This window comes from Mytilus edulis, chromosome 5 (genome assembly GCF_963676685.1).
Source record: "Mytilus edulis chromosome 5, xbMytEdul2.2, whole genome shotgun sequence".
Lineage (NCBI taxonomy): Eukaryota > Metazoa > Mollusca > Bivalvia > Mytilida > Mytilidae > Mytilus > Mytilus edulis.
The window spans coordinates 25,519,164-25,544,915 of NC_092348.1; the positions used below are offsets into that span (position 1 = coordinate 25,519,164).

At 32.9% G+C, this 25,752-nt stretch overlaps 1 protein-coding gene across 2 annotated transcripts; it reads left to right on the plus strand.

Moving 5' to 3' along the window:
* Positions 1–14,308: 14,308 nt before the first annotated feature.
* On the plus strand, positions 14,309–22,766 carry LOC139523272 (galaxin-like). 2 transcript variants are annotated; one of them, XM_071317132.1, is made up of 2 exons: positions 14,309–14,603; positions 20,097–22,766. In XM_071317132.1, exons 1-2 carry the CDS (start codon positions 14,513–14,515, stop codon positions 21,359–21,361), a joined length of 1,356 nt encoding a protein of 451 aa, XP_071173233.1. In that variant the 5' UTR covers positions 14,309–14,512; the 3' UTR covers positions 21,362–22,766. The 2 variants fall into 2 exon arrangements, with proteins under 2 accessions (XP_071173233.1, XP_071173234.1); XM_071317133.1 differs by lacking the exon at positions 14,309–14,603 and adding an exon at positions 14,963–15,065.
* The last annotated feature ends 2,986 nt before the right edge of the window (positions 22,767–25,752 follow it).

Sequence of the window (25,752 nt, forward strand, 5' to 3'; positions counted from 1 at the left end):
TTCTCGCAGTTTTTGTTAAAAATAGTTTTACTCAGTCTTTGGTCTTCTATGCTGCGTTTTGTGTACTGTTGTCTGTTTGTTTTCTTTATAACCATAACGTTGGCAGTATATTTTCGATAGTATAAACGTCCCTGTGGTATCTCTCGCCCCTCTTCATCAACCGGGCTTGGTCTCATTTGAAGCTACGTATATTCTAGTTTATAGTAAACAAAATATAACTTCACATAAATGATGACATCAATTGAATCATAACTATGTATCTTTACGGTAGAGGGTATCTAATTTAATTCGTATAGTTACATTGGAAAAGGTAACGTTGTGAAAATCATAACAATTATTTCATTTCAACTGAAAATTAAACTGTTGAATTTTCCGTTTTTGTCGCAGTTTAAAAAATCACGACAGTTTTCTTCTTGTATTCTTATTTGAAGTTGCACTGTGTAGTTTATATTCTTTTATTGTCTGATGCCAAATAAATTATAATAAAAATAAATGCCAGACAAGAAAATTGGTAGGTTTAAGAAATAATTGGTACAAGCTATACGTTTTTGTAGTTTTAAAATTAGTAGGCATTATATTCGTGATTATTTTTGCCCGAGCGATAGCGAAAAACTATAATAAAATGGATATTAGTTCAGTTAAAAAGTACGTCATACTTAACTCCTAAACGAGTAAATAAACTAAAATTTATCAAAAAAAAACATACACGACTATCAAAGGTCAGAAACTCCTTACTTGGAAAAGGCACAAAACATGCGTCCTGTATGATTTTGAAAAACATGGATATTTTTAAAATAGTCGAAAACAATATTGTCTGTCCAATGGAAAAAGTCGAGGCCAACAAAAGATGAACGGTGCATTATAGAAAGCTATATAGAAGCTGGTTGTAAAAGTTGACAACAATATCTATAACTTGAGTATGGCCTAATAACCTGAAATAATTATATTTATAGCAAATCCCTAGGTACGAAAGATCTACATAGATATAGGAAGATGTGGTATGAGTGCCAATGAGACAACTCTCCATCCAAATAACAATTTATAAAAGTAAAAAGTAAAATCATAAATATACTGAACTCAGAGTTAAATCTAATCGGAAAGTCCATAATCACATGGCAAAAACACATAAAAAACGAATGGACAATAACTATCATATTCCTGACTTGGTACATTATAGGTAGGTACGGTCTTCAACACGAAGCCTTGGCTCACACCGAACAACAAGCTATAAAGGACCCCAAAATTACTAGTGTAAACCCATGTTGCCATGGACTGTTTTTGCTCTTTGACCGGATGGTTGTCTCTTTGACAATTCAATTCTCATTTTTATTTTTGATATGGCTGCATATAAAAATAAGTATATGTGGTGTGATAGACAATCAGACAAATTCTTTCCAGGGACCAAAAGACGTTAGCAAACTATAGGTCCCAGTATGACCTTCAACAATAAGCAAAATACACAATTTATAGCATGAAAGCTTCAAAAGGTTTTGGCATGACAAACACGAAAGTTGAGCGAGAGAAAAAAAATACGGATACCGCATGGAAACTGGAAAATGGTCCGCAATATTACTTTAGTCTAAATTAAAGACCTGGCGAATTTTAGTCCTTATCGATGGATGTGATGTATGTTTTAAAAAAAAGACAATCATGGTTTGTTTGGACATTTTTATAATGCAAGTCTTGGTTTTAAAAGTCGTTAACAAAGAATCACTCACATAAAGACGGCAAATCCATCAATAAAAGAAAAACATGAATAGACGTACTACAATGCACAGAATAACATGTATACATTTTTATTTGCGATCATAAAATGCACGAAGTCGTCCATTTCTATGTAAATTGGATCGATTTAAATAAAAGTAAGATGAATACGTTTCTGTTGCCACGGATTATTCCCCAAGTACAGTAGCAGTATAGCAGAACAGTTCAAGTTTCCTATATAGTCCAAATTATACACTTAACCAATACAATAATGTAAATCCATGCACATTTCACAAGGTTTTATCCAAATAGCTTTCTTACTATCCAATATATTGCAAGTACGAAAAAGGAAGGACAGAAGTATATTTTTTCTATATGTTTTGTGTTTGCACAACTTTTGAAATTGGATTATGCATTCGTTCTAAAATAAAATTTTAGACCAAATAAAAGTTAAAAGATGACATAATTTGACAATCGCAATTGTTAAATCGCTTTGAAGTTCGAAAAAAGATAATCTGTCCCTGTTAATGGGATATTAAAGTGCGCCAATCGATGGTCACAGCTACACTGTTATGAATTTGATTCTATAAGTGAATATAATGGCATGTTGCTGAAAATGTACACCTTTCATCATAATTTGTATCGGTGTTTTGGTTTTCAAACATATTGGTATCGAAAATCACTAAAGAGACATTAATTGTCGAAAAACTCTTCTGGCACAATAACATTTATTTGGTACCTTTTATGTAATAGCAATAGGTTGTAATTTAGGTTGGATTGGTCGGTTCGACATCTCTGCTTGATCAGGATTCGTTACTTTGCTCCCTCTGCCTCTACAACAACTCCTACCACTATGCCCACGTGTTCTGGTAGATTTTGGTGGCATGACTGTATTGTTTCCGAGAAATCTACGATTTAATCAGAAATAGAAGGAATTGAACTGTATTGATATGGAACACGATGTTGACGTTATTGCTGAGAACGTAGTAAGATCGCGCTATGAACGTAGTATAATCGTGGTAAGAACGTGTAATAATCGCAGTAAGATCGTGTTGCAATCGGATAACTCGTGGTATGGTCGTAGTGAGAACGTGAAGAGCGTAGAAAGATCTTGATAAGCGTAGTGAGGTCGCAGAATAATCGCGGTGAGAACGTGGTATAATCGTAGTGGGATCTTTGTAGAAGCGTAGAGAGGACAAGTAGCATCGTGAAAGCAACGAAAATTTACATTTTCATGCCGCTCATACCGCGACCTCACCACGATCTAAATTTATTTTAGATCGCGGTGAGCGTGGTGCGATCGTGGTCTAGTGGGACTGGGGCTTAACTCAGCATTAGACGAGGCCAGCATACATTAAAAGTTTAATATAAAGTTGGTTTAAAATGTTGCCATGGGAACATACTCCTCTCGTACAAACCTCATTATGTAATGACTGTATATTACTATATACGTATATATATGTATTAGCAACTAGACCAAAATGAGATATTATCAACAAAATCCATTGATATTCAGTAACGATTAACTGTTTTGAATTTCAGCTAATTAAAGGGGCACTAGCTGTCACATTCATGGTCACCGATTTGACTCAAATTCTCATATTTGATTTATAACAATGTAAAACATTTATCCAAACTATCAAAAGTCTAAAATAAACAGTTTACAGAGCATGGGGTAGATAATATATAGGTTCGTTTCGTGTTTATTTTAGTCCAGACGCCATCTAATTAACTACCGATTTGACCTCAGATGACCATGTAAGCGATGTAAACATAAATAAAGATATGAATAGATTAAACCAATTTTAAATTTTATAGGTCTGTTTGATTTTATTTTATAGATTAAAAATAGATGTTTGTCATTGTTTTTAACCGAATAAGAATGATTTTATGTGCATCGAATTAGTAATCAAACGATTTACTGTAGTTTCACTTTCATTGTTGACATTCTTTTTCTTTAAATAACCAGTACACGTACAATGCATGCGTTGTCAATCTCTAGCTAGGGGTTAAATTGAAGTTCACATGAATACTAGTCTCGATTATCCAGACGCTCCGGGCCATATGCATATGTTATTGTTGGCTGTAAGAACGATAACTCTGGTGCATCGAGACTACATGAAAAAAAATACGGATACCGCATGGAAACTGGAAAATGGTCCGCAATATTACTTTAGTCTACTCACTAAGTTGAAATTAAAGACCTGGCGAATTTTAGTCCTTATCGATGGATGTGATGTATGTTTTAAAAAAAAGACAATCATGGTTTGTTTGGACATTTTTATAATGCAAGTCTTGGTTTTAAAAGTCGTTAACAAAGAATCACTCACATAAAGACGGCAAATCCATCAATAAAAGAAAAACATGAATAGACGTACTACAATGCACAGAATAACATGTATACATTTTTATTTGCGATCATAAAATGCACGAAGTCGTCCATTTCTATGTAAATTGGATCGATTTAAATAAAAGTAAGATGAATACGTTTCTGTTGCCACGGATTATTCCCCAAGTACAGTAGCAGTATAGCAGAACAGTTCAAGTTTCCTATATAGTCCAAATTATACACTTAACCAATACAATAATGTAAATCCATGCACATTTCACAAGGTTTTATCCAAATAGCTTTCTTACTATCCAATATATTGCAAGTACGAAAAAGGAAGGACAGAAGTATATTTTTTCTATATGTTTTGTGTTTGCACAACTTTTGAAATTGGATTATGCATTCGTTCTAAAATAAAATTTTAGACCAAATAAAAGTTAAAAGATGACATAATTTGACAATCGCAATTGTTAAATCGCTTTGAAGTTCGAAAAAAGATAATCTGTCCCTGTTAATGGGATATTAAAGTGCGCCAATCGATGGTCACAGCTACACTGTTATGAATTTGATTCTATAAGTGAATATAATGGCATGTTGCTGAAAATGTACACCTTTCATCATAATTTGTATCGGTGTTTTGGTTTTCAAACATATTGGTATCGAAAATCACTAAAGAGACATTAATTGTCGAAAAACTCTTCTGGCACAATAACATTTATTTGGTACCTTTTATGTAATTACAGGCACATTCAATTGATCAGTGGCGGCTTCTAAATAGACAGTAGGCCAAAAAAACGTTCAAAACAACTAATAAGGAAAAATAATAAAATAAATAAACATTTAAAGTTAGAATTTCTCTCTTAATACCCTAGTCCCACTAGGCCATCGTGGTGCGGTCGTGGCGAAATCAGGTCGTAGTAGAAGCGTAGTGAGAGCACACTAAGATCGTAGTAAGATCGCAAAGGTCGCTGTACAATCGTAGCGAGAGCGTAGCGAAAGCGTGATTCTATTCGGAGAGACTGCGCACAGCGACGTGATCACGACCTCACTACGACCATCACGTTCTCACTGCGACCCAACTACGCTTCCACTACGACTATACCACGCTTTTCAAGACCATAGTACGATTCTAGCACGCCCTTGCCGTCCTCGTCAAGCTCTTCTTACGAACTGACTACGTTCACACTACGACCATCATTCTCATTGTCATTTTTCACATAAAATATATAAAAAAAGCTCCCTAGATTTTGTTTGTTTGAATGTAATTATCCATTTGCTCTAACGGCTCAACCATGATTCTCTTTTTAATATAGATTAGACCGTTGGTTTTCCCGTTTAAATGGTTTAACACTGGTAATATTTTGGGTCCTTTATAACGTTCTGATTGATGTGAGCCAAGGCTCCGTGTTGAAGGCCGTACCTTGGTCTATAATGGTTTACTTTTATAAATTGTTACTTGGATGGAGAGTTGTCTCATTGGCTCTCATACCACATCTTCCTATATATATATTGATACATCTATGTCATCTCTGCTATCGTTTACTAAAATATCGTCGTTGAGCTTCATGGACCAGCAATAGGTTGTAATTTAGGTTGGATTGGTCGGTTCGACATCTCTGCTTGATCAGGATTCGTTACTTTGCTCCCTCTGCCTCTACAACAACTCCTACCACTATGCCCACGTGTTCTGGTAGATTTTGGTGGCATGACTGTATTGTTTCCGAGAAATCTACGATTTAATCAGAAATAGAAGGAATTGAACTGTATTGATATGGAACACGATGTTGACGTTATTGCTGAGAACGTAGTAAGATCGCGCTATGAACGTAGTATAATCGTGGTAAGAACGTGTAATAATCGCAGTAAGATCGTGTTGCAATCGGATAACTCGTGGTATGGTCGTAGTGAGAACGTGAAGAGCGTAGAAAGATCTTGATAAGCGTAGTGAGGTCGCAGAATAATCGCGGTGAGAACGTGGTATAATCGTAGTGGGATCTTTGTAGAAGCGTAGAGAGGACAAGTAGCATCGTGAAAGCAACGAAAATTTACATTTTCATGCCGCTCATACCGCGACCTCACCACGATCTAAATTTATTTTAGATCGCGGTGAGCGTGGTGCGATCGTGGTCTAGTGGGACTGGGGCTTAACTCAGCATTAGACGAGGCCAGCATACATTAAAAGTTTAATATAAAGTTGGTTTAAAATGTTGCCATGGGAACATACTCCTCTCGTACAAACCTCATTATGTAATGACTGTATATTACTATATACGTATATATATGTATTAGCAACTAGACCAAAATGAGATATTATCAACAAAATCCATTGATATTCAGTAACGATTAACTGTTTTGAATTTCAGCTAATTAAAGGGGCACTAGCTGTCACATTCATGGTCACCGATTTGACTCAAATTCTCATATTTGATTTATAACAATGTAAAACATTTATCCAAACTATCAAAAGTCTAAAATAAACAGTTTACAGAGCATGGGGTAGATAATATATAGGTTCGTTTCGTGTTTATTTTAGTCCAGACGCCATCTAATTAACTACCGATTTGACCTCAGATGACCATGTAAGCGATGTAAACATAAATAAAGATATGAATAGATTAAACCAATTTTAAATTTTATAGGTCTGTTTGATTTTATTTTATAGATTAAAAATAGATGTTTGTCATTGTTTTTAACCGAATAAGAATGATTTTATGTGCATCGAATTAGTAATCAAACGATTTACTGTAGTTTCACTTTCATTGTTGACATTCTTTTTCTTTAAATAACCAGTACACGTACAATGCATGCGTTGTCAATCTCTAGCTAGGGGTTAAATTGAAGTTCACATGAATACTAGTCTCGATTATCCAGACGCTCCGGGCCATATGCATATGTTATTGTTGGCTGTAAGAACGATAACTCTGGTGCATCGAGACTACATGAATACGGATTTAAAGAGGTCGACTCATTCACTTGCAAGTGAATAACTAATTATCAATGTTTCTTAGCGTAATTTGACAAAATTGAACCTTTTTGGCTGCAAAAAGCGAATTGTTATTTCACTATTAAACTTTTATTATTGATTGAACCAAAACAAAAATCAAACTTTAGATTTTTTATATATCGTAGCTAGTGCCCCTTTAACAATTTCAAATGAACCTTCAGTTGTTCTAGTATACACCTATAATGCGAATACACCTGCACCAAATAGACCGCGCATCAATTGTACAAAAACCCTTTACTAAAATTCTTTAAAATTACTTTGCATAATATATTCCCTCAAGTTTTTAACAGTAACAGGCATTAATTTTAAATCATAATGTTCTTAACAACACATTTATTTTATTTCAAAAGTTCCTGTGAAAAGGGCGTGCTAAACAAATAAGTAGAAAAAAAGATGGATTTCTGAAAATTGTACATTGTTAAGATCTATATGGAACACACTAAATATTGATGTACAGAAAGAAATCGAGTTTTTTGCATGTGTAATAATAATAATAAATAATAAAAGGTAGACAATAATCATTTGCATGTTTATTTCTGATAAAAAGTCGTTCTATTAAAAAGAGCACATCCGTAAAACAAAATTATTAACATGTTTTATATATTGGCAAAATAACATTAAGTTGACATTCGAATTATCAATTTTGTTATAGCGAATATAAATGACAAGAAAATATGTCAACAAGGTTTAAAACATATGACACACTAGATAAAATAAATCCCCCATAAAAACTTACAAATGAGTGGAACATGTATTCATTTACATAAGAAGATGCTTACTAATTAAAAGTTATTATATGGTATACAATTTATTTGCGTTTGGCTGTTTGGTGATTTTTCTTCTTATTGGCTTTTCTACTAGAATTTAGTGATCCTATGTTTTCTTTTGGTATTCCCAAAGCATTGTCTTAAAGCTATCTTTTAGTATTTTATTTAACAATTCTATCATTTAGTTTAGCTTCTTATCAAAATAATTATGCCTTTTTTCCTGTATAATCCATACAAAACGTGTCATTTTACCATACGTTGTAGCTTGAGAAAATGCGCTGAGACCTACCATTTTTATTATATTTTTGAACACTTGCCTTTTCCATTTTTGTTTCAGCGGAAGATGCATTCACAGAAATGTTTATTTTTCTCAAACACACATGGGTGATGGTTATAGTTTGGATTGAGATAAAGTAGTAAAAAAAGGGAAGTTTGCAATAGGGCGATGAAATATCATACATCTATCGAAAAAGACAGGTACAATATTGGAAAGAACAGAAAACGACAGACAGAAAAAACATGCCCGCAAAACAGTTCACCAAATATCAAAGATAAATCCTGAGCCCAAGCATAAAAATAAAGAAAAAAACCCTTATCAATCGCAGAAAGAAGTGTAAAATGGTTGGTTACAAATTCTCCTTAATCGTAACTGATCGTATAATGCATATTCTGGTTCACTTTTAAAAGATACAACGACTATTGTTAAATGTGTGCATACAATGTAGGCGTCCCGTAAGGTTTTCCTCTCCTAAATATACACATGGAAAAAAGTATTGCAACACCTTAATTTTTTAAAACTTGAAAAATCAGCCTCTTTTTTTGGATGAAATATAATAAAATATGTGTATAATATTATTGAAACATAGTTTATGATAACATTGGCATTGAAACGAACAAAAAATGTTTGAAAAAAAATGATTTATATAACCACAATTTTAATAACAAAATGAAGTGTATTTTGTACAAAAAAATGCATTTTACAACGTTTACTGTAGTCGAACTTTACAATGTCAGACATTTCAAAATTAATCTTCAGATGACTGTTCACATCATGGTTGATCGTCATACGCCAAAGAATTAGTACTTTGTGAGCAGCCTCCATTCAAACGAATAACCGCATCTTAACGTCTCCTGATTCCTGCCCTAAATCGACTAATTTGTTGCTAAGGTAGCATCAACCATTTCTGATGAAGGGCATTGTATATTTCATGATGTGTTTGAACTGGGATGTCCTTTCGCGCACTATCCGCCCAATAATGTCCCAAATATGCTCGATATGATTCAAATCCGGGCTACGATCGGGCCAAGGAAGATGAACCAAATTCCATTTGAACATTGGATCTTCCTCCACGATGCTAATTTCCAACTTTGGCGAGCTCTGCACTATATTGGATACGGAAAACTGTGTGTCTGTTCGTTAGCAAGGGTCTCCGAAATGGTCTTATAGCACGATAACCAGTAGCGATGAGTCGATCTCGAACAGTTCTTGTTAAAAGGCTCCTGTATGGCCTCCACTCTCTTTTTAGGATTGTCTTGTATGCAATGGGTTTCCTTCTGACCAACCTCATTATGCTTGATTTTCCCTAGTAAATGGTATAGGGGGTCTTCATTATCTCGGAAGGTCTTTAACAGCGTTTATTGCCTGATTTTTATTCTCAAAACGACTTATAGTGGAAGGTGATGACCAACAAACGTGCAGTTGTTACAGCGATATCCCTGCTTCTCTTATGCTGATAATCTGCCACCTTGCTGCAGTTAAGAGTTGTCAAGGACCCATTACAAGATGTCAATCACATAACTTTAAAAACTTGGTTATTTAAAGTGTTGAAAACAATGAGGATAAAACATCTGTGTTGCTGTTTACGGGTACAGTAGCTGCATGTGCAGATAAAAACTGATCGAGTCGATATTTATTGATTAAACTCAGGTGTTACTTAAATAATGTTTAACTAGTTCTTTTTTTTACTAAATTATATCACAAAAAAATAAAGAGTGTTTTTTTAATTTCAATTTCAATTTGGTGTTGCAATACTTTTTTCCATGTCTATACAATTGCAATTGGTACATGACTATTTCACCAGAGACAAAGATAGGGACAAAAATATTTTGTGAAACAGAAATAATGATAATAAAATCAAATAAACCTTCATTACCGTTTAATGTTATCATTTTCTTCTTAATGTAGCACGCTGTAAGAACAGCATTTATATAAGGAGTTTTATAGAAAATTGATTTGAAATGTTGCCAAGTGAACAAATTACTTTCGTACAAACCACATTTTTTTTTCAACTGATCGTAATAATTTCCACTGGAACATGTATTTGTGATACCTTCAAATTAATTGAATTTTAGTTACATGACAAATTCAAACCGACCTTGTACTCGAATAAACATATAATGAAAATACATCGAGAAAATCAGGTATTTATGTTTAAAAATCATGACAAACTGTTCAAAGGTTCTGTCAAAAACTTTGTTAAAACATTTCAAATCTAAACAGACATTTCCTTTTAAATAATTATGCTCGTGCAAACACGATTTATTATATTAAAAAGTTTTCCGATTGTGACTTGCTCGAAAATATCGTTGTAATAAAAGGTGGAATTCGGTAAGTTGAAATAACCATGCTAAGGACTACATGGAACTCTTTTTTTTTATGTAGGAACTTAAGGATAACATTTAGGTTCAACCCATCAGTATAAGTTACAATAGCGCAATTACATGTTTACATTAAATCGGAATTTTTTTTTACCTCCCCTCCCCCAAAGATGGTACTCAGAATAAAAATACTCTGAGGCTTCTGATTGGATGATGCAGGTTGGAATTATTTTTCATTTCACAGCTTATCCATTTAGGTTTAAAAAATAGGTGAAAATTAAATACACAATTTATAATGTGTACTAGAATATATTTTTATTTTATTAACTGAGGACTCATTCAAAATTAATCTTTCTAATTTAGTGCTGAATATGGAAGCTTCCGTAACAATTGCATTTTAGGGCATTTTTTGCTGAATGACCATATACTTTATGTTTTCTGTAATAAAAGACTGACATCTTAACAGGAACTGCTACACATGCAATTTTATCTAGTTTGTTCAGTCATCAAGAAATAAATTTATGAATACCACTGGGGGCCTATGGAAAATGCATTACAAATAATTGCGCTCTTGTAACCTATATTAACAACCTTCATATCTTAAACAAATAAATGATAAATAAAAAATGATAAAAGGAAGACAATTCACTTCTGCATGTTCATTTCTCACAAACAGTCATGCATTATGTAGCTATAAAGGTTAAATGAGCACATCTGTAAAAAAGTTTATCGTGTTTTATATATTGGCGAAAATACATTAAGTTGACATTCGCAGCATTAATATTGTTGAAGCTAATATAACTGACATGAAAATGTGTCAGCATTGTATAAAACACATAACACAAAAAAAAAAAACCCACACTAAAAACCTTACAAATGAGTGGAAACATGCATTCATTTACATATGAACGTGTTTGCTAATTAATTTTATTTTCATGGTACATAGCTAGAATTGCGTTTGATTGTTGGTAATTTGTTTCCTGTGACTTTTATGAGAACTTTTATCTCTTCCTGTACACAAGGATGTTTTTTTCATGTGATTAGTTTCTTTATTGTTACAGAAAAAATAATAGGTCGGAACATTTTTGCAAAGAAAAGAAACCAAACCGAAAAACAAGGCAAAAAAAACACTTCACCAGAAATTAAACAGTTACCACAAACCAAGGCAAAAAAAAAAAAAGGTCGAACTCACAGGAAACTGTAACTTGAGACAAACAAAATACAACAAGATATCGGATACTGACAAAAGTAATTGCTCAATTTTAATTTGACAACTTCAATAAAATCAATAAAACCTTTCGAGTACCTTCCACATTCTCTAGTACGTCATACAAATATATCTAAGGCAGCAAGCATTGATTTTCGGCTATGGATTTTTTTTCTGGACGAACTTTTTTTTCACCTTCGGCGAAAAACAATCTATTTTTTTGGCGACAAGTCGAAAACAATTTTTTCTTTCAATTTTAGCATTACATGTAGTGGCAGCAGAGGGAGAAACAAAGATGGTCAAAAACATTTTTTTTTCTCCAAAAACTGGAAACAAACCTTTTTCCCCCCAAAAAATCCATAGCCAAAGCTCCCCTCCCGAGAATCAAATGCTTGCTGCCTAACACCTAATACATTTCGACTCATACAGAAGGCTGGGAGGCTGGGAAAGGAAATGAACTTTTCACTTGACCAATCATCTTCTGACATCATCGACAACCACATGCTGATGAATCAGGTTAGCGATAAATTGCCAAAGAATAAAAAAAAGTTGTATATACATGTATATGCAAATTTGTATAATTATAAAACTGTTGTAACTACATTTTTAATGCTGTTTGGCGTCAGCAAACTAGTCTAACTCCACCAGATTGTTTATGCGCATCTCCCAAGCGAAGAGTCTATAACTGAGCGGTGGTCGTTTTTTGCTGTTTCTCATATTTGTTATTGTTTTGCATATTTGGTCTTGTGTTGTGCTATTACACCACTATCCCATGTTATGGAAAAGGGGGCGGTGACTTCAAACTAGATAAACCCTGCATTTGAATTGTTTATATATTTCATGTCGTGGCCTTTTGTAGCCGACTTTACGGCATTGGTTTTTCTCATTGTTGAAGCCATACGATTGCCTATAATTGCTTTCATCCACTTCAGTTGAACTATCATTAGTGTCTCATTGGCACTCATACCACATCTCATTATAAATATAAACAAAAACAGTGTAATATATGTATTTAAATAGTTTTTAATATTTTAGAGAAGACAAGGAAATTCATTTATTTGTTATTGTACAGCCTTTTCCTGTGTAGCTATTAAAAATAATGGTCCCAAACCATGTCGATATTAAAAGTTGGCGTTGCAAGAAGGCATGCTTTTCTCGGACTACTTATAACGTATTTTACTTTATATTATTTGGATTGCTTGTTTGATTGGTTAGTTCGTATTCAACGCCACTTTCGGCATTATTGTGCTTTTTATAGGTGAAAGAAGCCAAATTGCCATGAGAATAACACAATCTTGCTCTTTCTTGAAGATAAGATAAGTCTTGAAGCTAGTTGTTTTTGTGCTTCGTTCTAATCGAATGAGTCAAGCTATTTCAAACGGATTCTTTTAAGTTTTTTTTGCGTTGTGTTGTTACACAATGGTCCGAGGTGGGTGGAGTGTTAAACGCTGACATTTTAAACGCAGTCACATTCTGTATCTGACAGAAGCCTGTCATGTACTCAGCAGTAGTTGTCAGTGGTTGGTGTCTGTTATACCACGTTTTTAAATGTATGGTCGTAAATCAAGACGTTCGTTTTTTCGTTTGCATTTATTACATATTTGCATGTCGTAGAGGTTTGTAGCTGACTTTATGGTTCCTTGTTGAAGGTCGTACTGTGACCTATTCTTACTTTATAGAAGTCATTTGGATTATGTTTTCCCATTATCTATCATGCAACGCACTTTTAATTTATAAAGAAGGGGGGAGCGTAAATCAATCCTAAATAATACCAAGAATCACGATAAAATTAAGAATGAAAGCGGGGACCAAAGACATGACAACCCGACCAAAAATCCGAAAAGTCCACCATTAGGTCTTCAACACAGAGAGAAAATACCGCACCCGGAGGCCCTTTCGATAATGTATACTATAGATTAAGTGAAGATGGACGTCACCCTAAACTCCGAAATATATAAATGAACCAAAGTTACATCAAAACCAAACTTAAAAGCCATTATTGGCCATTATTTCGATTTTGGCCCCGGGGAGGGGGAGGGGGATAAATTTTGTCATAATTTACATTGATTCAGAAAATACTAGAAAGCTTTAGATAAAATAAAAAAAAAGATATACAGCCGCTAAAAATGCAGGGCAAAATAGTGTACAAAATTGTAAATACACTTTCGCACAGCTAGATGATCAGTTTTAATTTTTCAACTGCTTCGGTTGAAAAAAATATGAGACGGAGGACGAATGCGCGTTTGTACGCATCATATTCTTTTCTTTTTTATATGTCGAACTCATTTCAAAAATCATCTTTTTACGCCAGAATTTATTAAATATATTTGAATGCTTTTATATTCAAAAACAAGAAGTGTTCGAAAGTAAATATACCTGCGTACAATCAACAGCAATTATATCTAACTTGTCTGAACTGACGCATGGGCTCTCTCGAAAAGGAAGGAACACTACTAAATATATTGTAAAGGAAGTTACCAATATGTCACTATGTTAATGTCCTGTTTTTTGTTTTGATTTTTGTTTGTTAAATTCTCTTAAAATAAAATTGTTTAAATTATTTATTTAACATAAATCATTCAAATTCAAAGTGACATACGTAAACATGATACTGCGAAGTATATTTTCATTCGAATTGGTATTTGTAAATAGAACTACATGATATATCGTATCCTTGACAAATAGTTTTCTTGAAATACATTGAACACAGTACACATATTTTAAAATCAAAAGTACTTTTGATTTACATTAGGAATAACATTAAGTTGACATAATCATATCTTGACAACAGTTACACTACATTAATGTGATGACAGTCAGTCGGATGAAAATAAACACATAAATTATATCAGATTCATGTTTGGTTTGTTAATTTTTATTTCATAATCATAATTAATGTTATAATGGAAGAGACAATTTACTTCATCGTGATGATAATCTTATCGCAATTACATGTAATAACGGGAGCAGGAGGTAGAGGTGCATACACACACAGTAAGTTACACAAATTATCTAGATAGTATTATTTATTTACGTGTATTGAATTTGATTTGTCCTTTTTTTCAAATGTGATACGGATTTTTTTCTCATAGAATTTAATAAAATATTATGTAACTTTTCTACCATATTTTTTTCATAATAAAACGATAAATATATATCAGGAATCAATTAGCGCTAAATATTATTTTAAAAATGTACCAATTACGACAATGTCAAACTGTTTGGTAATGTTAACTGCGCCATTTTCCAAGATGTCATTTACATGAATACATGTACATGTATTATAATTAATGACTTCATGACTGAACACCTATTAAAATGAATAATACAAATACATAAGTTGTTTGGTTATTGGACAGCCCACGTTATTATAAGCTAATTTTTCTGTTACAAGCTGGGTCAAAAATCTATGTAATTATCTCAAAGCTGCATGGAAACTAAGATTGCAAATTATCAGTTAGTATGTTTTCGTATTATTTTAAGTGATCTCTGCATTATTTAATTTATTTAATTGTTCTCTGTATTCTGTCATATTTGTCATATATCATGTATATACCTTGTATCATGCTAAAGCAATGTTGTTGCTAATGCAATACAGATTCATTCAATGTATCGTCCTGGGCATTCATGAACTATTTCCCACTGGACGTTTTAGCAAGCGTATTGTTGAAGGTCATACTTCGATCTATATCTATATATGAAAAAAAGATGTGGTATGATTGTAAATACGACACCAGAGACCAAATGAACTAGAAGTTAATAGTTTTATATTTGTTTTCTTCATTGTCCTTTTGGTCTCTAGTTGACACATGGCAAAATGTGAGTACTTTGCATGCGGCTGCCCTTGAATAAATTTGCAATATGCCAATGTTTTAGATGTTTTAACAGTTTGTCCGTATATCGGTCACTTATATGTGTTTTTTGGTTTTTGTTCAGCCTTTTTAGTTTGAAAATCAGAAGAGTAACCGTTGTTAAATTCTATATAAAAAAAGCAAAAATGTCGATTGCTTAACAAAAACCATATTCAAAATAAGAATAAAGAAACAAAACAAGGTTGTTCAAGATTTTTACAATAGACATGTATTAGAGGTTGAATTTTTCCGAATTTAAAAACTTTAATCTAAACTGCTTTCAGTAAAATTCTTTGCAACATGATTATTTTTATCTCTCCCATTTATTACATATTTTATTTACCTTAGAAAAAACACAGGGACTCATCTAGATTTATTAAACACTTTTAATAAATGTTTTTCATTTTTTCCGTTTTTCATGTCTATTTGTAATACATTATTGACCATTCAACTTTGGTATCAATTTTTGTTTTTGTTCCCTAGCAATGTCCTGATCAACATCTATTTCCATATACTGAAAATTCATGAAGGAATCTTAGTCGCCATTTTATAAAAAAATGAGAATGGAAATTGGGAATGTGTCAAAGAGACAACAACCCGACTATATAACAGACAACAGCAGAAGTTCGCCAATAGGTCTTCATGCAGCGAGAAATCCCGCACCCAGCATACCTGTATTTAAAAAAATATGGCTTAAAATATTTTTTGTGACTGTTTATCTTAAATAGCCACTCTTTTCCTTCTTCAAAGATTTTTCTATCTGAAGCGAGAATATGTCATTTGGTCTCTTCTGGAGAGTTGTCTCATTGGCAATCATACCACATCTTCTTTTTATATTTACTGTAGGGGTTTTTACTAGTGCTGTGTGGATGCAGAAGAATGTGTCCCCGTGTCGGTAGTGTATGACCTTATATTTTTACAGTGAGGGATTTTGGTTTGTGAGAGAGCTGTCTCTATATTCAATTAAATAACTGTTCTATTACTTTTACTTTATAATTTCTGTGTCATTGTGTCTCTTGTGAAGAGTTGTTTCATTGGCAATTAAACCACATCTTTCCCGGTAAAAGCAACGTAATTGGCAAAAATGCCGTGTTTCAACAACATGGACGAAATTGGATATACATCTACCTGTCTGAAACTTCCCGGTTGCTGCGTTAACTACAACGGTAATCCCTAAAAAAATCGAATGGCTTCATAACAATACACTTTGATGTATAGAATATCAGAAGACAGATAAAACAAAATATAACACACAATCTATATTAATGAATGGAAAATATTTGTTTTAGACGGATTTCCAGTTTGTCTTGATAAAATCTTATATTTCTGACACAAGAATATGGCACTTCTGATTTTTCAGGTCTTTTTATACAAAAAGCCTACACCAAGTCAGGAATATGATAGTTGTATTTATTCGTTTGATGTTTGATGCAATCATAGTGTGAGTGGGGCATCCGTGTACTATGAACACATTCTTGTTTATATATAGATAAGACCGTTGGTTTTCCTGTTTGCATGGTTTTACACTAGTCATTTTAGGGGTGTCTTTATAGCTTGCTGTTCGATGTGAGCCAAGACACCGTGTTGAAGACCGTACTTAGACCTATAATGGTTTACTTCTACGAATTGTGACTTGGATGGCGAGTTTTCTCATTGGCACTCATACAATCTCTTCTTATATCTATTTACATTTTAGGTAGCTACTATTTCGATGACATCGTTTAATGAATACGTAATTTAATACAAATTGACAAGACATGAAAAAAATAATAATTGAAAAATATTCACTAAAATTTTACTAACCGAGTCCTTGTGCATTACACCACTGTTTTGTAAATATCTACAAAGGGCACGTTAGTTTTAGATGGAAGACGATAAAGGCTTGATTATCTCTAATTTGATATAATTGATAATATTCATTTTATTCATACTATTTATAATATTTATTTTATTCATACTATTTGGGCGTTTTTCAATAAAAACGTATTTTCTTGTCCTAGCCAATTTAAAAAAAATGTGTTTGATCTTTGCAAGTAATTTTTTGTGCAGTCAGTACATTGAATTAGATTTAACATTTTTAAGCAAAGAAACAGTTTATTTTTTAGAGGGATTGATAAGATATTGACTCCTGAATGGTACAAAACAACCATAATGGCATGTCCCTAGACCGCCTGTCCAACATTCATACTCTAAAATATCGTAAAAAAATGAAGAAATTAATGTTTTTTTTACTGTACATAAGTTCTTTAATAATTCAAAAGAATGTTCAGAGCCAACATATTCTAATAAACAGCTTTTAATATAGGTTTTTTAATTTCAGAAGGTGTGTCCCTCACAAATTGTCCACTACGAAACGAAGTCATTAAAATTTGCCAATAAACAGGTTTATAAAATCAATGTAATTTTTGTTTGCAAGAGATATAAACATTAGGGTCTTACAAAAGAAGTGATGCTTTTATAACGGCAATTAAATTGTTGGTAAGAAAAATTGAGCACATCAAATGGACCAGAGTGATACCGTATTTTTGATAATGTCCCCTACGAAACGGGTCAACTCACCTTCAGTATCTGGTTTTAAAATTATGAAAAGAATATCAGTGTACAGCTTGATAAATGCTTTGATGAATACAATCAGTCTTGTTACTATTACAATATAGGGATTGTGGGGAAAAAAATAAAGCATGCGAATACGTCCCTTACGAAACGGTCCCCTACGAAACAAGTATGGGAGAAAAACGTTTCGTAGTGGACACTACCACTTCCATGGAGTCTTTTTTTAATCTTTTTTCAATTATATTCGTGCAAAACAAATAACAAGGGTTAGTTTCATGTAATTTTTATTATGTTTTTATTAACATACAATAGGGTTGATGTCCACTACGAACCTTTTTGTCCACTACGAAACGGTTTTGTCCACTACGAAACGCATCAAAATGTCCACTACGTAACATGAGTTGAACCTTCATATGTGAAGTACTGTCTAATCTTTATCGATAAAAATGATTTTCTAATTCAGATTTTTTTTTATATTTTTCTAGTATTTAAAGTAAACAAACTGGAATGTCTATAGGAGACATTTAAAATTGCAAAAAATATGTGTGTTTAGAAGAAGTTTCGTAGGGGACAAAAGTCCCCTACGAAACAGTACACAAATTATGAAAATAATATCATTTTAAAGAATATTTAAGATTGCACTTTTTGTTTACAAACAGGTCTATAATAGAGGTATTCAAAATAACTCTTGAAATTTAATTTTAGACAAGTTGATTTTCCATTTTTTTTAGGTCTGAAATGTACGCTTTTATTGAAAAACGCCCATTTATGATATTCATTCTATTCATACTATTTATTATATTCATTTTATTCATACTATCTATAAAAATTCATTTTATTCATACTATTCATAATATTCATTCTATTCATACTATTTATTATATTCATTTTATTTATACTATCTATAAAAATTAATTTTATTCATACTATTCATAATATTCATTCTATTCATGCTATTTATTATATTCATTTTATTCATACTATCTATAAAAAATCATTTTATTCATACTATTCATAATATTCATTTTATTCATATTATTTATAATATTCAGTATACTAAGTGAGATGATTAAATCTAAAACACCGAAATTACATTGTGCAAATCAAATGAACAAATACCTAGGATATGAATGCCATGTTAGCTATGGAATTCATATCATATTTGAGGCAAACGAAAATTTCAACTTTTTCACAACACAAAAGTGGCATTTGCTCCAATTAATTGTGAACGAATTTTATGCACTAACGGATATCGGTTATATGAAGGATGTACTAAAGTGATCTAAGGTAAAATTAGATAAATCAAGAATTCAAAATTGATACTTTAAGTTTAAAAAGTATTTGTCGAGGATAAAAATAAGCTGAAAATATTGATAGGCCATGGGGCTCCTTTTATAATAATAAATTAACTGTTAACAAAACTTTGTATTTTTGAAATACTTAGGCTTTTTAACCTCAGGAATATATTACCTTAGCTGTATTTTGCAAAACGTTTAGGTTTTTTTTGGGTTCTAAATGTTCTTCAGCTTCGTACTTTATTTGGCCTTTTTATCATTTTTTGATTCGAGCGTCACTGATGAATCTTTTGTAGACGAAACGCGAGTCTGGCGTGAACATAAATTGTTTAATCCTGGTATTTTTCATGAGTTTATTTTTGAGATATTTTATTTATAAAATATGGCGGAGAAAATGCTGACTCGGACTTTTACCTTACATTTGCATTGATATTATTTGGGTCTCAAATCAAAACAAAGAAAATCAAGAATATGCTTAAATTTTGACAATTGACCTTTTATCAGCTATTAAGTCTTATGTTAAAAGATAAATAGGTGTTTTGGGGCAAAATATTTTACCTTGTACCGTATGGAAAAACACCAATGAGTCCGAACATTTGACACTTATTCCAAAACCTCACCTAAGTACATCCTTAATAAATCGAACTTCAAGTTATAAACTCTCCCCATAACGCAATTTCGTATGCAGTTCTCCTTTTGTTGAAGAGCAAATGTAATTCTTTTTTGTATTAAATCATTGTATAAGAGTATTCAGTTTCGATAATCTCATATCTATATCTATTTTGTAGTGAAGTACTGTGAATCCAAGCTTTATAATCCTCGGTATCAGACTTGCTGTGACGGTGTGATAACTGTCCCTGGAGGATGGCCATGTTGCAAAACAGAGGTTTATAACTCAGAAAATGCGATTTGCTGTAAAGATAAAATTCATTATAAGAAAGGTGCGTCCTGCTGCAAGGACGAGGCATATAATCCGGAATATGAAACATGTTGCGATGAAAAGATATATCCAGTAAAGGACGGAAATTGCTGTGGTGAGAAAATTTATGACCCAAGGACAGAGAAATGTTGCGACGGATCAATTAACGATAAAGTAGAATCATTTTACCAGTGTTGCTCAGACAAGGCATACAATCCTTTCCATAAAACATGTTGTTCCGGTAAACTTTATTCAGAAAAGGATCTAGAGTGTTGTGGAGAAAAGTCTTACAGTCCTTTGCATGAATCATGTTGTTCCGGTAATCTGTATTCACAAAGAGGAATGAAGTGTTGTGGACACAAAATTTACAATCCTTTGTATGAATCATGTTGTTCCGGTAATCTGTATTCAGAAAGAGGACTACAGTGTTGTGGAGACACGACATACAATCCTTTGAATGGAACATGTTGTTCTGGCAATCTATATCCACACGGTGGACTACAGTGTTGTGGAGACTCGGGTTACAGTCCTTTGCACCACACGTGTTGTTCCGGTAAACTGTATTTAATAGGAGGGTTAGAGTGTCACAGTTGTGGAGGCGAGAGTTATAGCCCTTTATATGAAACATGTTGTTCCGGTAAACTGTATCCACACAGTGGACTACAGTGTTGTGGAGACTCGGGTTACAGTCCTTTGCACCAAACGTGTTGTTCCGGTAAACTGTATCCAATAGGAGGGTTAGAGTGTAACAGTTGTGGAGGCGAGAGCTATAGCCCTTTATATGAAACATGTTGTTCCGGTAAACTGTATCCACACAGTGGACTGCAGTGTTGTGGAGACTCGGGTTACAGTCCTTTGCACCAAACATGTTGTTCCGGTACACTGTATTCCGAAAGAGGTCTAGGGTGTTGTGGAGATAGGAGTTACAGTCCTTTGCATCACACATGTTGTAACGGAATTGTTTATGAACCTAGTGGTTTATCATGTTGTGGTACACAGGCATATGACTCTTCTACACTGTCATGCTGCAATGGCAAGATCACGCATTCATACTCTATATGTTCCACAGACAGGCGGACAATTAGAGATTATAGGGAAGTGCTTAGAAGATTTTCACCATTGTTGATTTTTTGAGAATAGGATAACATTTTAGAAACAAGATTTTAAGACGCCCATCGAAAACGATATATCAATGAAAAATGGAACAGCAATAACGGTCAGATACAGTAAACAAAAGTAAAAGTATTACAAGTATTCGATGTGCAATTACATAATTTTCTTATTTTAAAGTTGCTATATATAATAGTCAAACCTGACTGTTAAAGAAAAGGGGAAAGAATTTTTCTAGGGAATAGAAATCCGAAAAGATAATCGCTGATAATGAATAGGTGAAGCCATAAAAAAATACGAGGAAGAACTTTGAAAGTTTGATATCAAAGAAAATGTCAACAGTTTCAGTGTTTGTTAACACCGTTTCAGTTAAAGCAAACAATTCAAAAACAACAAAAGTTGCTGTAGACATGATTAGGAGCAAACAAAAAGTAAGATATGGGCAACGAAGGGAATCAGAAGTTTTAGTTTTATCATTGAGTGTTGATTTGTTAATCATATTACCTGAAGACATTTACAAATTGCAAGCGTTTGAAAAACTGCTTAAATCCTGTGAACAAAACTATAGCCATTATTCTGCCAAAGTTTGTTATTTCCAATAAGTTGAATTTGAAGGGCTATTTACCAAATAACAGACATTTTTAACAAGACCAATGCAGATTTTATAAATTTTATCAAGGAAGATAGCAGCAAATTTATGTGTCGGACACATTTCACGACGTTGTTGTGAAACTAAAAGGCAATATTAGACAACCGTTATTACTTAAAAAAGTTTCTCTGGATATCTCTTACTCGAAATTCATTGGAAATCCACCTTTGTATTACACACTCGACAAACAAAGCGGTTTTGTTATTTTCATGGGAAGGTTTTAAAGGCAAATTATTTTTGGGCAGTAACCTTTTCACATGTAACAATGTTATTTTTACGAATTGATCATCGGATTTGTTAAACATAATATAGCAGCAAAAATGTGATTTTTATGTTTCAAAGTAAATAAGTTCCTTCAAGTTCTACTTTGAAAAGGTCTTGCAGAGCTAACCATGACTATTAGTATTAATTTGATAAAAGAATTCTCTACTGATAGAGCTCATAAAAGAAGGCTAAGTTATGCCATACTTTATCAGCATTCCGGAAGGCTGTAAGTCAACTTTTCAATAGGAAATTCTACAATGTATTTAAAAATAAAAGGTATTCCGATACCAAATGACATTACGCCATGAGTAGGCTGGTCCTCTCCCTTGCAACATACGGGTATTTCAGAGCCAAACAGATAAAGGACAGAGAACCAGTCTACGCTATGAGTTGTCCATATTTGCTAGAAAAGATGTGATTTGTCATTCCTGACGTTATCTGTTGGTCGACAAAACAATAAATATACGCTGTACATTTATCAAGGAATAATTAAATAATAAAATAACCTTTAATTTATTATTAGCAACTGTTGTTAATTTTGAATTTGCAAAAATATCGATTTCAGAGATGTGAATGTAAAACGGTAGTCGCACTACAACAACTTCTTATCTTTGTTCGTATTCTTAACACAAACCTGCATATTTTCCTTTTAGATCGTCTGTTTTTATTTATAAATATGCATTTTTACGATTTATCTATATCTGCTCAAAAGTTTTGCGTAACATATAAATTATTTTGTTATCGCCAATGATTCATTAATTTGTTCTCATTTACTATTGTCCAATTTCTAATGTTCCTCAAGCTCGTTGTAGTAATCATTTGTTGTTTTTCACTGTGGCATATTAGTGCAACCTCTGTTTTTAGAAAATCCTTTTATCAAAAATGCGAAGAGTCCATATAAAAGTATCATGGTTTTTTTACGAATTAACATTTCACATACTCATATTTGACATGTCATTCACAGATTCTGTACATGCAATATATAAAAATAAAGATGTGGTGTGATTGCAAACGAGACAAATCTCCACAGGAGACTAAATGACCCAGAAACTAGCAACTATAGGTCACCGTACGGCCTATAACAATCAGCCAAACCCATACCACATTGTCATCTATAAATGGCCCCGAAATGACAATGTAAAAGAATTCAAACGAGAAAACCAACGGCCTAAGTTATGTAAAATAAATAGACGTTAAACAAATATGAAACATAAACAAACAACAACCACTGAATTACATGATCCTGAATTGGGACAGGCACATACATGCAGAATGTTAGCGGGATCCCAACCCTCCCTAACCTCGGACAGTGACTTAACAGTACAACATATGATAGAACTATAAAAATCAGTTGAAAAAGGATTAACTCATCAGATGGTTACAAATACAAATACTACACAGAGTGAACGTGGCCATGAGTCTTTTCAATGTGACCAGAATTGTTCCCCTTTGGCCAGTTAAACGAGAAAGTTACGATATATCGAACAATCTTCAGAAATTAACAAATAAATGACTGATCTGATGATAATACTTATGTTCGAATACAGACTAGCTACTTTAAACGTGATGCCTCCAATTAACAGGTTGAGCTGGTGACTTCGTTAAATATGTTGATTGGTTCAATTTTTCTAAATATATAATTCTTTCCGTCGTTCGAATTCACAGTGAATACAGTTCGGATGAAAGTTTAAGCTTTAGGGTTTCCATAAGAAAACAAATATAGGTAAGTACACCATTTTATCTTTAAATCTTAAAAACCCGACGAGCTTCAATTATCTGTAAACTCATAAATAATATTTCTGTTTTATTACTAAAATTTACACATCATCGTTACATAAAGATTGAAAGACTAAATACTGATTAAAGATGTACAACTTTATCTGTTTCTCAGAGCATATATTACCCAAAATTTGTACATTGAGAACTTTTTCGAAATAGGAAGGAAATATGGAGGATCAAACTGGACATAATAGTCGCCAAACACACAGTGAGGTATAAAAACAAAAAAACATACAAAAAGATAGTACTGAACACAAAAACAAACAAAAGCACGCAGGTGAAACACGTGAAAACACACTTAAAAGATCTAGATCTGAAAATGTACAAAATGATACAGAAAGAAACTAACGACAGAATTTCATGAACTCAAATCGTAGATGTACGATCTAGCCACCCAGGTAAAAAGCTTAAATAATAGAGTTTTTGAACGCATAGACGATCTAGAGAAAGACTTTGCAACGAATATTGTTGAATTTTTAACAAAAATGATTGACACTAAAATTAGCGAAAGTGAAGGAAAAATTTAAAACAGAAGTGAATACTGTAAAAAAGAGAATTGACAGCATTGTAGATAAACTGAGTGTTGACCCTCAAAATTTGAAAAGTCTTGTAACTGATGAGCAAGTAAAACGCAAGTATAATGCAGGAGCTGTAAGTAACTATCAAACACGAAACGACACAAATATTGTTATCAAGATGCTAAATGAAAGCGAGACAGAGAAAACAGACCCTGCTATTTCCAAAAATCGAGTATGCGCCATAATAAGAGATGGTCTGCGTATCCATGATGTGAAAGGTCTTTCAGCTGAGAGGAAAGAAAGTAGAGGAAGGAATCCTGGTGTGGTGGTAGCGACAGTAGAAACAACCGATCAGAAAGAGAAAATAATGAAAAACAAGATAAAGCTCAGACAGACACAGGAATATAACAGAGTGTACATAGAGGATGAACTCCCGAGGGAAGCACAAGTAAATCAAACAAATATTATTGCGATTCTCGAGGTTATGGGAAGAGACAAAGACTTTGTGTTTTTAAATGGGAAAATATAAAAACAAAGGAAAAACAAATCGACTTAATGAAACGGAACGTACACACGAGCAATCAGAACAAAATGATAGGAACAAACGGAGGATAGTACGTGGAAGGAACACTCGTGGTATTTGAATTTCTAGTAGATTGTAATTTATGTTTTTTGAACGGTTGTATTGGTAAACAAAATTATACAAATAGTTCCTCTAAAGGAAAATCAGTGGTAGATTATATTCTTACCCCACATGACCAAATCATAGATATCATATATTTCCAAATTCATACAATACCAACGTATGCCGAAAACACTGATACAATTGAACAATTAAGTGAGAATGAACGGTTAAAAGCGCCGAAAAGGTTTATATATAATGGTTTATGTAACGAATAAACTAATCATAGATACCAGGATTAAAATTTTATGTTTAGAACTATTTTCAGATGAGTCTAGGCAAAAACTTTTAAAAGATACTATTTTGAGATTAGAAAATGCTTTAGATCGGCGACTTGACGTTGATTCAGCCTTTAAAGAACTTAAATTTATTGGTTAAAGAAATATAACTTACTTGTAAAGCAATGTAAAGAACAACAGCAAAATATTCCAAATAAACCTCATCATAAAAATAACCGAAAACCATACTGGAATAAAGAGCTTCAAGATTTATGGGATAAAGCACGCAATGCTTAAAAGGAATG